We start from the raw sequence: 15,080 nt of genomic DNA on the forward strand, positions 1-15,080 counted from the left end.
TATCTGCTTGCCTCTGACTTCTGGATGCTGGGATTAAAAGTATAGGCCACCATAGCCAAACTTGTCTGCCTCTGCCTCCCAAGTGCTGCCCTATTACTATTATTAAAGAATTATTTTATGTATATGAATATTTTGTTATGTGTACCGCATGTTCCTGGTGCTCATGGAGGACAGAAGCAAGCATCAGATCTCCTGAAACCGAGTTAGAGGTGGTTATGAGCTACTGTGAGGGTGCTGGGCCTCAGTTTCTCTGCAGGAGCAGTGAGCATGCTTAACTTCTGATCCATTTCTCCAGCTGAACCTTATTATTATTATTATTTTACAATTATTTACTTGTGTGTGTGTCTAAGTTGATTCTCTCCCTTAATTCATCTCCTGGGGATGGAACTGAAGTCTTCAGTATTGGCAGCAAGCTGAGCCATCTCACTGAGCCCCTTCCCTATCTTCCTTTTATTTTATATTTTTTTGAGACAGGTTTTGCTAGGAGATCAGTGAGCAACAAAAGATTCAACAGGAGTTGTTAAGTTGGGTCAGAGGCCCTAGTTGTGAATTGTATATTAATATGTAATCTATGATAATTGCTCTGAGATTCAAAATCCTCTCCTGCCTCAACCTCTCAAGTACTGGAATAATTTACATTCACCACCATACTGAGCTTTTGGGGAATTAGGGATGGATCCCAGAACTTTATGAGTGCTAGGCAAACATTCTACCAGCTGATTTATTTTATTTCTTTGAAACTGAATCTCATTATGAAGCCCTCAGAGCCTGAAACTCTTATGTAGAGCAGAATGGCTTCAAACTCACAGAAATCTACCTCTCAAATGCTGGGATAAAAGGCAGATCCACCTGTCTGGCCCTAGGTGTTTGTTTGTTGGTTTGTTTTGTTTGTTTTTAAAGATTTAAAGTTTTTTTGGTTTTTCAAGACAGGGTTTCTTAGTAGCTATGGAGCCAGTTCTGGAACTCACTTTGTAGACTCAAATTAGCTTCACACTCACAGAGGTCTTCCTGCTTCTGCCTTCCGAGTGCTAGGATTAAAATCGTGTGCCCCCACTGCCTGGCTTAAAGTTGTTGTTCAATGCAAATGGTAAAATCACTGGACCTGAGATTGGTTAAATAACCATGGTGAATAATGGTGTGATAGGTTCCACTTTAGGGTAATAAATGTAGGTTAACTCAGATTTTGGCTTTTATATTTAGTATTTCTTTGGATTTTTAGTATGTATTAACTTTGCTTATAGTAAATCCAGATAGTGTTTGTACATGTGTGCACACATGTATGCATGTGCGTGTACACATGTGCACATATATAAGCCTGTGTGTACAGGTAATTGCTGAAAGAAGATGTCAGGTACTCCATTGTTCTTTGCCTTATTCTTTTGATAGTTATCTCTTACTATACCTGGAACTAGGCTGACAGTGGGGAATTCTAGGCCACACTTTGTGGATGCAGGGCTAGGACTCATGTTCTTACAATTGTATATACAGAAAATACTTTCTTACCCACTGAATCATCTCTGCAACTCCAGATGGTTCTTTGTTTTAAGAACTATAAAACAAATTGTTTTACTACAAATTATGAAATCTGTTATCGTTTGTGATTTCTGGTGCTAAGGATTGAACTCAAGGTCTTGTGAATGCTTTTCACATTTGATATAAGTCCTTCATTTGATATGAACCTACTTTATTGTTAAGTGTTTGTAATCCAGGAACATTCCAGTTTTCTGTTTCTTTTGGCTTTTGAGATTGAGCCTTATGAAGAATCACTCTGATAACTATAAAATTGTAGCGTTTTAAAGGGGCTAAATAAGTTTTAAGTATTAATTTTTGATGCATCGTTTGTATAATTTCCCCCTATAGATTTTTATGGATTTCTTCTAAATCTCACTGAAAGTTTAGTGCTCTGAATAATGTTTATGGTGACTTTCTTTATTCTATAGTTTTTCTTGAATTTTTTGAGTCTTGGACTGAACCTCTTTATTGCAATTGTTCAGATCTTTCAGTGATTTAAATTAAAGATATTGTGATAGCTTGAGGGAATGTTTGTGGGATAATATGGTAGCTGGTCATTCTTGCAACTAAAAACTTGGTATAATAAATAGGAGTCTGACATGGCCGTTGCCTTTTCTCATCTGCAGGTGTGTGTGGTTTCAGCGCAGCATGGCTGTGGTCATCCGCTTGCAAGGTCTCCCAATTGTGGCGGGGACCATGGACATTCGCCACTTCTTCTCTGGATTGACCATCCCTGATGGGGGCGTGCATATTGTAGGGGGTGAACTGGGTGAGGCTTTCATCGTTTTTGCCACTGATGAAGATGCAAGGCTTGGTATGATGCGCACAGGTGGTACAATTAAAGGGTCAAAAGTAACACTGTTATTGAGTAGTAAAACAGAAATGCAGAATATGATTGAACTGAGTCGTAGGCGTTTTGAAACTGCCAACTTAGATATACCACCAGCAAATGCTAGCAGATCAGGACCACCACCTAGCTCAGGGATGAGCAGCAGGGTAAACTTGCCGGCAACAGCACCCAACTTTAATAATCCTTCACCAAGTGTAGTTACTGCTACTACTTCTGTTCATGAGAGCAGCAAAAACATACAGACATTTTCCACAGCCAGCGTAGGATCTGCTCCTCCAAGTATGGGGACTTCGTTTGGGAGTCCAACATTCAGCTCGACCATTCCGAGTACAGCTTCTCCAATGAACACGGTCCCACCACCACCAATTCCTCCAATCCCAGCGATGCCATCTTTGCCACCGCTGCCATCCATTCCCCCAATACCAGTTCCTCCTCCAGTACCAACATTGCCTCCTGTGCCTCCTGTGCCTCCCATTCCCCCAGTCCCTTCTGTGCCACCTATTAACCCGTTGCCACCCATGTCAGGCATGCCACCCTTGAATCCACCACCTGTGGCGCCTCTACCTGCTGGAATGAATGGCTCTGGAGCACCTATGAGTCTAAACAATAATCTGAACCCTGTTTTTCTGGGTCCATTAAATCCTGTTAACCCTATCCAGATGAACTCTCAAAGCAGCGTGAAGTCACTTCCCATCAACCCTGATGATCTGTATGTGAGTGTGCATGGAATGCCTTTTTCTGCAATGGAAAATGATGTCAGAGAGTTTTTCCACGGGCTTCGAGTTGATGCAGTACATTTGTTAAAAGATCACGTAGGTCGAAATAATGGGAATGGATTGGTTAAGTTTCTCTCCCCTCAAGATACATTTGAAGCTTTGAAACGGAACAGAATGCTGATGATTCAACGCTATGTGGAAGTCAGTCCTGCCACAGAGAGACAGTGGGTAGCTGCTGGAGGTCTTATCACTTTTAAACAAAGTATGGGGTCTTCTGGACAAGCCCATCCCCCTCCACAGACACTTCCAAGGTCAAAATCGCCCAGTGGGCAGAAAAGGTCACGGTCAAGATCACCACATGAGGCTGGTTTTTGTGTTTACTTAAAAGGGCTACCATTTGAAGCAGAAAACAAACATGTCATTGATTTTTTTAAGAAGTTGGATATTGTGGAAGATAGTATTTATATAGCTTATGGACCCAATGGGAAAGCAACTGGTGAAGGCTTTGTAGAATTCAGGAATGATGCTGACTATAAGGCTGCACTGTGCCGTCATAAACAATACATGGGCAATCGCTTTATCCAAGTTCATCCAATTACTAAGAAAGGTATGCTAGAAAAGATAGATATGATTCGAAAACGACTTCAGAACTTCAGCTATGACCAGAGGGAAATAGTGTTAAATCCGGAGGGGGATGTCAATTCTGCCAAAGTCTGTGCCCATATAACAAACATTCCATTCAGCATTACCAAGATGGACGTTCTTCAGTTCCTAGAAGGAATCCCAGTGGATGAGAATGCTGTACATGTTCTTGTTGATAATAATGGGCAAGGTTTAGGGCAAGCACTGGTTCAGTTTAAAACTGAAGATGATGCACGTAAATCTGAACACTTACACCGTAAAAAGCTGAATGGGAGAGAAGCTTTTGTTCATATAGTTACCCTAGAAGATATGCGAGAGATTGAGAAAAATCCCCCAGCCCAAGGAAAAAAGGGCTTAAAGATTCCTGTTCCAGGTAATCCTGCAGTACCAGTGATGCCTAGTACAGGGATGCCTGCTGCTGGAATTCCCACTGCTGGAATACCCAGTGCTGGGATACCTGGTGCCGGAATGCCAGGTGCTGGAATGCCTAATACGGGTATGCCCACTGCTGGAATGCCTGGTGCTGGGATGCCCAGCGCTGGAATACCTGGTGCCGGAATACCTGGTGCCGGAATACCTGGTGCTGGAATACCCGGTGCCGGAATACCCGGTGCCGGAATACCTGGCCCCGCAATGCCCGGTCCAGCAATACCCGGTCCAGCAATACCCGGTCCTGCAATGCCTGGTCCTGCAATGCCTGGTCCTGCAATGCCTGGTCCCGCAATGCCTGGTCCCGCAATACCTGGTCCTGCAATGCCTGGTGCTGGCATTCCCACTGCAGGAGGAGAAGAGCATGTTTTCTTGACTGTAGGATCGAAGGAGGCCAATAATGGTCCGCCATTTAACTTCCCTGGTAATTTTGGTGGGCCGAATGCCTTTGGACCACCACTTCCCCCTCCAGGATTAGGAGGTGCCTTTGGTGATGTTAGACCTGTTATGCCTTCAGTTGGAAACAGTGGTTTGCCTGGCCTAGGACTGGAAGTTCCAGGTTTTGGAGGTGCACCAAATAATTTAAGTGGGCCGTCAGGATTTGGGGGGATCCCTCAGAATTTTGGAAATGGCCCTGGTAGTTTAAGTGCTCCTCCTGGTTTTGGAAGTGGACCCCCTGGTCTTGGAAACGTTCCTGGGCATTTGAGCGGGCCTCCAGCGTTTGGGCCTGGGCCTGGGCCTGGCCCAATACATATTGGGGGTCCCCCTGGCTTTGGAGCTAGCTCTGGAAAACCAGGACCTACAATAATTAAGGTCCAGAACATGCCCTTTACTGTATCTATTGATGAAATTTTAGATTTCTTTTATGGTTATCAGGTAATCCCAGGTTCAGTATGTTTAAAATACAATGAAAAAGGTATGCCTACAGGTGAAGCCATGGTGGCCTTTGAATCGCGGGATGAAGCCACTGCTGCTGTCATTGACTTAAATGATAGGCCTATAGGTTCAAGAAAGGTAAAGCTTGTTTTAGGGTAGCCGTTCCCATTAGTTCTTTAGGGTATATCTTCATGTTGCTGTGATTAATGCATCCAGATTGTTTTCTTAGTATTTCCAGGTTAGAACCTGTGGATTGTTTCTATTGCAGATAGATTGGTTTCTATAACACAGAGCATTGGTTGGCTGTTTACAATCCACAGAATAAACATTGTAGTTTGTTACAGTAAAGCTATCTGGAGGGAACACCAAAAATAATTTGGCCATACCAGTAGAAACTATTTCTATAACTTGTTGATCATATAAAGCTTATCAAGGAATCTAGATTGGCTTCTTTTATACCACATGGGATAAAGAAGATAGAAACAAGAGTAGAGCTCATGGAGGGTGCTCTTGCCAGTTGCTGACAACTAGAAGTTGGCTACTTTTGCAATTTGATTTAAAGTTGGACATATTTGCTTTGTTAGAGGGTCAAAGCTTTGTCTACAACCGACATTTTCTTTTAAAATTGAATAAAGTCTCTGTATCTGGATTCATTGTATGTACCTTTATTGCTTCTTGAGGGTTCTTGCTGTATAGATAGTCCTGCTTCAGATGTTGCCGCTATTTGCCTAATTGACTCACTTGTAATGAGTACAACTACTTCGCTGGTTTTTAATTAATTTCTAATATAAAAACTCCACACTTGGTTTGTGCTATATAACCCTGAACTTTGATTTCTAATGTCACACTTATGGTTGTGTGAAATGACTTTTACCATAAAAATAAACTATGGAGTCCTCTACTGGCTTTTTTTGGTTTGACCGCTAAGTTTTATTAGTTTAGTTAAATTGTTTATATTGTTTGGATGGTAAGGGAAACCAGAAACCACTTTAGTAATCAATATTTAGGTATTTGATTTGAAGTCCTTATTGTGATGGACTAATTTAGCAAATTGCTTTTGTCCCAATTTTAGGTGACATTTGGAACAAAGGGGTCCATAAGAAAGAGCAGTCTATCTTGGAATTTAAAACTGAAGTTGAAGTTGGTAGTTTGTTAGCATTAGTGTTGTAGAATGTAAGATCCCTAAGGTGGACCGTAGGTTGATGTGTGCTTAATTCTGTCAACGTGGAGGCTTTTGGTGTAGTTGTTCGATTATGAGCCTGTTCACAAATACTCTTTTATACAGAGTACAGCTATCAGAGGAGAGAACTGAGATGACTCCTTGCGTTTTCATTTTCTTTCCTTTTGGCAATCAGGACACCAAAGTAGGGGATCACATAGACTTTGGTTGGCTAAATGTCCTTTTCATAAAAGTATTTGGCTCATCACATCTTGTTCATTGACACTTAAGGCTCTCTAGGGGTTTTTCTTTATTTAAAATGCTTGAAAACTTTTATATTAACATAACATACAGAATTGAAGATTATTGAATAATCATGGAAAATAAATTTAATCTTTCACAGACTTTGCTTTGGTTTGAAACACATCAACATTATTTAGAAGTCTGCATTTGCTTTTAAAAAGACATTTCTTGTATATACATATATGTATATGTACACACACATACATATACATATATACCACACACAAACATGTATGTATGTCTATATGTAGTGCCTTTGTGGTGTTCTAGGGCAGTGGAACACTGAAATCCAGTTTCGTCGTTAACTCTTGAGTTAAGAGTGGCAACAGTCCCTTGTGTGATAAGGTGTGGAAAAACCTATTCACTGCTATAGTCTTGGAGGGTGATAGAATGGAGTTTTTGTTTAGGAAACGGATTATGCAGACTTTGAGAAGTGGCTGCATTGTGAATCACTTAGTAACTCACAGATATAATTTATTTGACAGATAGATAACTGCCTCAAAAAGCAATATGTTTATACGTGATGGTTTTTGTTAAGTAATCATTTCTCATTCTAAAGACAGAATATGAACACTTCAGAACTACTTTGGGGCATCTTATTTCAACTCCTGGTTATTTTCTCCATTGGAAAGCTGACTATCTTTTAGAAAAATTGGTTGTTGGAAGGTGACAGTCTTTTATTCTTTCTCACAATTTATTTTGGTTGTATATTCCTACACATTTATTAAATATTTCATACACTCAGTTGCACCTATTGTTATTTCTACATCTAAGATAAATGCTAAAAAGAAAAACTTGGATCTCACTGTTCATTAAATAAATTAAGAAAATAGTGTTGGTGTAGAAATCAGAGAATCGTGTTCTGCATTTGCTTGGGTCACAACAATGGTTGTTGTGAAATGTAATTAAATGCTCTGCCCTCTGGAACTTCAATTTTTGTATCTATCTATGAGATTATTAACAGATCTAACTGCTAAGTATATTGTTTTATCTTGTTCTGGGCATTGAAGTTTCAGTTTTTGTTTTAATAACCATGAAAATGTGTTTTATGAAACTATACCTCTCGACAGACAAATTTTCTCCAGAACTAGTTTGGTAGAGACTTGAATTTACATAATCTTTTCGTTTGTATGGTATGAAGGCTTTGTAAAGCTCTGCTCAAAGAGTGTTTGTAAGCACTGCCCAGGTATTCTCAATTTCTCGTGTAAATTCTATTGTCTGTTTTCGGTGACTTTGATATTAATGGACGAGAATCTTTTTCATTAGGTTTGTTTTTTCCTGAGTTCTATTGGTGTTTGTTTTTTTTTCCCTTTTGCTTTTAAAGGATTAGCAAAACCTACAAATGTATTTTATAAATAAGCAAATTTGTAAATTTTCTTGAACTTCAGTGATAGATTTAGTTCATAAGCATAATTTGGAGGTGTTTTTTGTGATTATACTAGTTTGGATGTACAATTATTAGTGGCTGTTTTGGGTTTTGTTTTAATCCAACAGTGTTAAGTGAAATGTAGTTCCTGCATTAGGAAATGTCAAACTTACTGATGGTAATACTCAGTGTAGTTAAGGTCAGTCTTGACCTATTTGATGATAGGAGTTTGTATATATATGGAAGTAAGCAAGCTTACCCATTTTGGGTGAAAATGGTCACTTTGCACAAAAATAAGGAAACACAAAAGCTTACTCAATCTCCATTTTGATGGATCTGTGATTGTACAAGTGTGTGAAAATAAAATGCACTCAGTTTAAAAGCACTGGAAAAATGAGTTAAGAATGTGTAAAAAGACTCCTAGTCCATTTTGGGAAGAGATTCTGGTGGTGATCACTTTGAGTACTTTTCCCGCACACAATTGCTATGTGTAAATTTTTTTTCCTTCAGCTGTTTTATTGGCAGTTCTGTAGTCCAATTTAGAAACCAGTGCAGCCGAGAGGCTGTCAGTGTGACACACCATGCCAGCACCTACTACTGTGGCATCGTTTAGCAGTTTTTCACTTATAAAGAAGAAGTCTTGGATACTGTTCAATAAACTTGTCATAAAATAAAGGCTGATGCTTTTAATGCTTTAACTGCACAAAGTACGTCTTTGAGCTGTAATATTGCTTTTTGGATTTTTGTGTTTAACAAATGATATATTTGTGCCTTTGGAAATTTGGATTTGGTTATTTTAGAGGAAAAAATTGTTGTGTGTTCTTGTCTAATGCTGAAGTGTGGGAAGAAGAGGATGCCTTGGGATGGCAGGGAGGAAACTTGATTCTAGGTCAAATCTGTGGTATCAGAATTTCATTTTATTGTGTGTGCTTTGCTAGCTAATGGCTTCGTTATGTGGATTTAGAAAACTTGAGGACCAGATACTCCTCACCAGGAGTCTCCAAGGGGTCTGTGAACTCTCATTTTAAAATAATGGTTGCAGTGAAAAAGTAAAAGAAATTCTCGGAGTAGATTCTTAATTTCACCTACTTAAAGCTTTGCTTTTGTATTCTTTGTGATGGGTTTAAGGTGGGGAAGAAAAGGGAACCAAATCACTTGCTGCTTCGTGACATCGCTGTTCTTGGTTCGTCCCTTTCATATTTGTTCAACTTAACGAGAATTAGTAAAGGAAGTTGTCATAGACGGCTGGTTTATTTTTTAAAAGGATGGGTTAGAGTTGCAAAAGTTAGTGGGCTGTTCCCTGCAACCAAAGTTCTTGGAAAATGTTTGTAATTTTTGTCTTTATTACATAAGACTTTAGCTTGTATTTGAATTTTCTGTTGTTTAAGACAGTCTGAGCAGACAGCCTACCACTGAGCTACAATGAGCTACCATCTCGCTTTAGATGATCTTAGACTAATACATACTCCAGGTAGCAGCTGACTATTACAGAGCTATGTATCGTTACACTGCTAGTCTGACTTAGATGGGGGAATCACTCTTCCACCTCAGCTTTTGGAGTAACTGGACAGCTGACATAGGCCACCTTGTCTGAATCTTAAAAACTGATCAATGTTGAGTAAGCATTTCAAAGATGACTAAGTGGGATTAGCCACCCCCACATATACAGTGTCTCTACCATCTGAAAGGGGTGGGCTCAGGAGAGGTCACTTCTGTAATTCATTGTTTTCTGCTCTCTAGCATTTACACAAGAAAGCAAATGAGTTATGTATATGTACGCCTAGCACTACTCTTCCCCAAAACAGATTTTAGAAGATACGATAGTATCTACATTTAGATCCTTTTTGGGGTGGGGGGCAAAGTTTCCCTGACTGTCCTGGAACTCTGTTTTGTAGACCAGACTGGCCTCAAACTCAGAGATTACCCCCTGCCTCTGGCTCCTGAGTACTGGCATTAAAGGGTGTCCTACCACTCCTGGCTAAAGATTTTATTTTTTTAGTATAAACTCTGAAAGCTCATGACGGCTTACTGTAAGATAGTTTGAAGAGTACTGTGGTAGCACCTTTGCAGTAAGCACAGTTCAGTAAAGATCCTTATGTTCATCAACATAAGCAAGTTCATCTATTAAATGGTAATTTTTAGTGTGTTCTAGACTTATTTGTGGTGTTTTGAGCTACGTTATATGTCTGAAAGTCTCAAAAGCATCATTAAGTGTGGCTTTTCTGAATCAGCATAAGTCACAAACAATCAAGACAACATACTATTAAATATCAACTCTGCTACTGAAGAGTCCAGGAGAAATGATCCTGATATAAACAGTCCAGTCCCAGGTACAGGACAACACTTCAAAAACACTGAGGCTGTGTATTAGGGGAGAGAATCTCAACCAAGATCTTTGACTTCTCTTGACCTCTGGGACCTCCCGCCAAAGAAAGTCAGGACATAAAATTTAGCAGATGAGTTGTAGAGAAGTGGTGGGTAGCAAGGCTGATATTGCTCCCCCTCTCCCTGTCCACACTCTGGCCTAGGGAACAATTAATTTTTGAGTCTGTCTTCCTAATCTGAAAGGAGGAAAAACAAGTACAGAGGCATAGCAACAGCCTAACTCATTCCACGAGTTGCCTTGATATTTCATTCTCTCCCGCCGCTACCAGTTTTTTTTCTTTTCCTACTCGCATAGTAAATCATCTGGAAACCAGGTGATGGGTCTCAGAATGTAGTTTCCTGACAAGTAAAGAGTGTTTACTTTGAACTTTTTATTGCCCAGGATGGTTATATGTGACCGTACCAAACAGTAACCATGTTGTGCTGCTACATACTAGCTGTTAAATGGTTCACACTTAAGAAAGGCTAGTCATTCTACATGCTTCTAATCCCAGCACTCTGGATCAGCCTGGTTTACATAGTGACTTCAAGACCTCATCTCAAGGGAGAAAAAAAAATGAAATCTTGCTGCTTGAACAGTCTTATACATAACAGATCATTTGGCTACTAATTGCCTAACGTCTTGCTCCATTCTGAATTAGACCTCTCTCCACAATGTTAGATTGCAAATGGGGCCAGGTGGCTGACACAGCATCTGTATTCCCTTCAGCCTTATGATCTATGGGACCATCAATGCCTCTTGGCTATAAACTTGCTCAGGTGGCTATTTACTACAGTAGGTTCCTCTTTATTCCTTTGATGGTGGAACTCAACTTCATACACTTAGATTTTCATGCAGCTATAGCTTGACCATATGTCGTCCTAACACGTTTTTGGGCACTTGTGTGCTGAACACAACAGGTCTTAATGGTGTGAAGGCAGACAGAAAAATGCCCGTTTCTTAAGAGATTAGATTCTTAAATTCATATATATAAGTGTTTAGTTGTACTTGAAACTGAATGCACCATAGGAACTGTGTAAAGGCTTTCCTGGACAGTCCATAAAGATGGTCAGACAGTTAACACATGTGAAACTAATTCGTGGTTATACTATAGCTTCCCTATTGCAAATTTTAGTTTTCCAGACAGGCATTTTAGAGAAGAATCCTTAAAAACCTCCATATATTCCACCCAAGTGAATTGCTCCAGTGAGGAGTATGGAAACATGCTCTACTTTGGTTTGCTGTGCTGCTCAATTTGTATGCATACTGGAGAGGCAGTGGTTTTTTCAGTACCCTTGTGATGCTCAGAGATGGTCATTTATTACCTCACAACACCCCACGTATAACAGGCATTGAATATGTTGTAGCAGGGTAGGGTGAAGACAAATGACTACCATTGAAGGTAGCTGCTGCAAGTCTCCTTTCTGAGGTGAATTATACCACACGTATTTGTTTGCCTTAGTATTTGTATTTGCTGTTTCAAATTCACCCTTTGAGATCCTGTGAATGTGGGGTCCAGCAAATCCTGTTCCTGTTCCAGTAATAAGGAGATTGTGGTGAATGTCCTCTGTCCCTTTGTATAAGGCTAGTTAATAAAGGTCATGGAGAAGAGGCCTTGGAGACACAATAGGAAGATTTTAGTGATTACCTTGATCTAAGATTGGACTGAATTACAGGATGTGAATAGTAATGTAGAATGGGACAGAGAAATCCCCTTTGGTACCATCATTTCTTATGACCCATGGCAAATGTGTCCTTTGGCCTCTGTTTATAAAGAGGATTTAGATTACCCAGTCCAGTGATAAGCGTCTAAGGTTCTGTGAGCCCAGCTACTCCATTTCTTTTGAAATCTGTTTAAGTTTTGCCCTAAAGAGAAGATAAAAGCATGGAACTAAAGTGATTTTGATTTAGCCTCTTTGTGACCTTTCCCTTTTCTGTGTGGTGGAGGCACCGTGTTGTCATTTAAGTTGTGATTGCCCCATGAGCAAACGGAGCAGAAGTGGTGCTACACCAAGACCCAAAGGCACACTTACTCATTTGTGAGCACTAAAGGAGAAAATACGTTGTAGGCATCCCACCAAATGAGGGACCCTTATTATTGGTCACTAAGCTCCTAGAGGTACCGTCACCACTCCCATTTTATTTAATTAACTTATTATTATTTGGTTTTTCAAGACAGGGTTTCTCTGTAGCTTTGAATCCCGTCCTGGAACTAACTCTTACAGACCAGGCTGGCCTTGAACTCACAGAGATCCACCTGCCTCTGCCTCCCAAGTGCTGGGATTAAAGGCGCACACTACCACTCCCATTTTATAGATAGGGAAATCTAAGCAAAGAAAAGGAGACTAACTTGCCTGAGGCCCTACTGCTAGTTCTGTTTGGATAGAGATTTTTCAGTTTACTTTGTAGCCCAAGATGGCTATAAAATAATCTTCCTCAGTGTTGGGATTACAGGTATGAGCTGTGAACCTGTCTAACTGTGAGTGGAATTTTCATGGATGCTCGATTACTTCATAGATAGCAAGTGTTGCCCCGTTTTTCCCGGATCTGGGGGAGGGGGACTGAAGTCGCTAGCGGTATGATGTGCCCCCAATTGGAAAGAGCCTCCCTCAGTGCTCCATGATTTTAGTTCCCTAACTCCAAGTAAGCATGGAGAAGCAAAACTGCTACCTGCTAACTTGTCCTCAGGTACTGACCAGGCAGGTTTTTTGAAGTGAGCAGATGAAGTTTGTATAGGATGTGTTCAGAGTCTCTGGGTGAAGAGGAACTCAATGCTAAGGTGGCTGAGTTCCTCCATCTTCAGTTCTCTCAGCTAGGCCTTTTTTTTTTTTTTTCTTCTGTGAATGGTCTGGCACAGGTGAGATGTTGTTTGGCTTTGGGGTAGTCTTCACCGTTTTTGGAGTTGGATGAGTGGCTTTCAGACTTTCTTGGTCATCCCAATACAAGGTGGGAAACTGCTGAATTTTCCCTCTTAGGTTTTCTGTATGGCACATAGGCGTCTTTGAAATATATGCTTCAAAAGGAATCTCACTTTAAAATTTTAATTTGTGAACACAGTTTTATTTGTCCTAAGTCACATATGACTCAAGAATGCCACTTTTATAAGTGGACTTATAAGTAAGGACTTGGACATGATCAGGCACACCGTTAATAACAGCACACGGGAGACGGAGGCATGAGGGATCTAGAATAATAGGTTGGCCTGCTCTACAGACTGTCTTAAAAAGAAATTTGGTTCGGTTTGTGAACTATGAGAAATGTCTTTGGAGCTGCTGATTTAAATTTGGAGAATCCTGAAATTAGAGTTGCATGGGTAAGAAAACAGCTGCCTTCTTCATATCCCTTTGAGGACATGAGAAGGGAAGAAAAGTGGTGGGTATAGTCTTGTTTGGTTGGTTCATGGGAAAGGGGGCTATTCAGTGGGTGGTGGTGCTTCGTTTGGGAGCCTCTGGAGGATTTCCTGATTGGCCTCCAAGACTCGATCCAGCGTCTGTGAGCTGCTCCATCTTGCCAAGGTAGGCAACAAGAGGTGTGATCTTGACTGAGTTGTCTGAAGGAATGCTGCTCCCGCTCACACTGACCTGCTTGTAGCTGCTGCCACCTGTACCTTGGGTAGAAAAAGGAAGATAGGGATTGGAAGGTTGCCTGGTTAAGCTCTTGGGTTTGAAGAGGCTCATGTAACTCCTGAGCTTAAAGAACTGAGAAGTGAGTTTTAGCCATCTGGTGCTGAGTTAGTTGCAGTAGAACCCAGGAGGAAAAAGTCTGTTTTGGGGTTTATGAAAGGCAGCTGGAGCCTGCTGATGCAGGGAAAAGAACGTCGTTAAAATATGAAGGGCACACGATTTTTGTATTTGTGAAGAGAATCCCTATCTACAGTGGTATGCAGATAACTTGTCTCCCAAGGAAAAAACAGGAGAGTTTTAGGCATTTAGTCTTTCCTTAAACCTACCAGGGCCACCTGCTCACATGTAACCCTGGTCCACTACAGTGATGCCAGTTTCTCTCAAGTGTTCGAGTTTCTGTTGTCTATAGGTTCGTGATGCCTAGCCAAGATATACTAGCAGAATTTGTGACCTATAATTAAGCATTTGGGAGGTAGAGGCAGAAAGATATGGGCCAGTTTTGGCTTTCTTGTAAGATAGAGGCTATTGTGGGGTATATCAGACCCTGCTGCAAAAAGTTTCACAGTACGCAAGGAAATGGAGAGCCATCCGAAGAATGCAGTTGCCCATTGTAGGTTAGATACAGCACCTCCAGAGAAATTGAGTGCTGCTGTTGGGGAGCTTGGGAAAGGTAGCATGCATGAGTTAGGCTTGGAAGATGGTGGTGGCTAGCATGCTGATAATTCCAGCACAGGTCGTAAGTACTGTATATTAGGAAACTTGCACACATTATTTAATCTTTAGAGCTAGTTCCTAACCCCCTTCCAGTTGAGGAACCTAAGGTTTGATCATTTTGCCCAAACTATATAGGTAGGACACCATCTGGTACAATAGTGTCTGATGGGTAGGAAGAGGTGAGAACAGTTTTTAGAGTTGGGAGGTCCATACTTTTGTCTCCATCTGATTGGTAGTGAATATAAAAACGTTCATTTCTCCCCCTGGAGAGGAAGGAGTTTTACTATAATCCAGAAAGTTCTAGGACAGGCACGAAAGCTCACACCTTTAATCCCAATCCTTGGGAGGCTCTGTGCAAGTGTGAGGCCAATCTGACCAATATAGCAGGTTACAGGCTAGTCAGGGCCACACGATGAGATCCTGTCTCAAAAAACAAAGTTGTGAGGAGGTCTTAAGGAGTCCAAATATTTGTGTTCTAATTCTCCCTTAACCACATGGCCACAGCCAAATCCTGCCTCTCCTCTG

At 40.8% G+C, this 15,080-nt stretch overlaps 2 protein-coding genes across 7 annotated transcripts in view; both read left to right on the plus strand.

The window, feature by feature from the left end:
• Cpne1 (copine 1) overlaps positions 1 to 15,080 on the plus strand; it is a 41,648-nt gene that overhangs the window by 11,689 nt on the left and 14,879 nt on the right. The window contains exon 1 of one of the 6 annotated variants that reach the window (XM_048431590.3): positions 2,142 to 2,281. The exons of 4 other annotated variants lie outside the window; for them this stretch is intronic. The gene's annotated coding sequence lies outside the window, so the exon portion shown is untranslated. Of the gene's footprint in view, positions 1 to 2,141; positions 2,282 to 3,956; positions 4,094 to 15,080 lie in introns of those variants that run through there. One more of the 6 variants, XM_048431592.3, reaches the window with a different exon arrangement.
• Positions 2,161 to 5,926, plus strand: Rbm12 (RNA binding motif protein 12). The gene has a single exon (XM_085697163.1). The coding sequence runs from the start codon at positions 2,161 to 2,163 to the stop codon at positions 5,182 to 5,184; it is 3,024 nt and encodes a 1,007-aa protein (XP_085553289.1). The 3' UTR covers positions 5,185 to 5,926.

This window comes from Myodes glareolus, chromosome 10, assembly GCF_982192425.1.
Source record: "Myodes glareolus chromosome 10, mMyoGla1.1, whole genome shotgun sequence".
NCBI lineage: Eukaryota > Metazoa > Chordata > Mammalia > Rodentia > Cricetidae > Myodes > Myodes glareolus.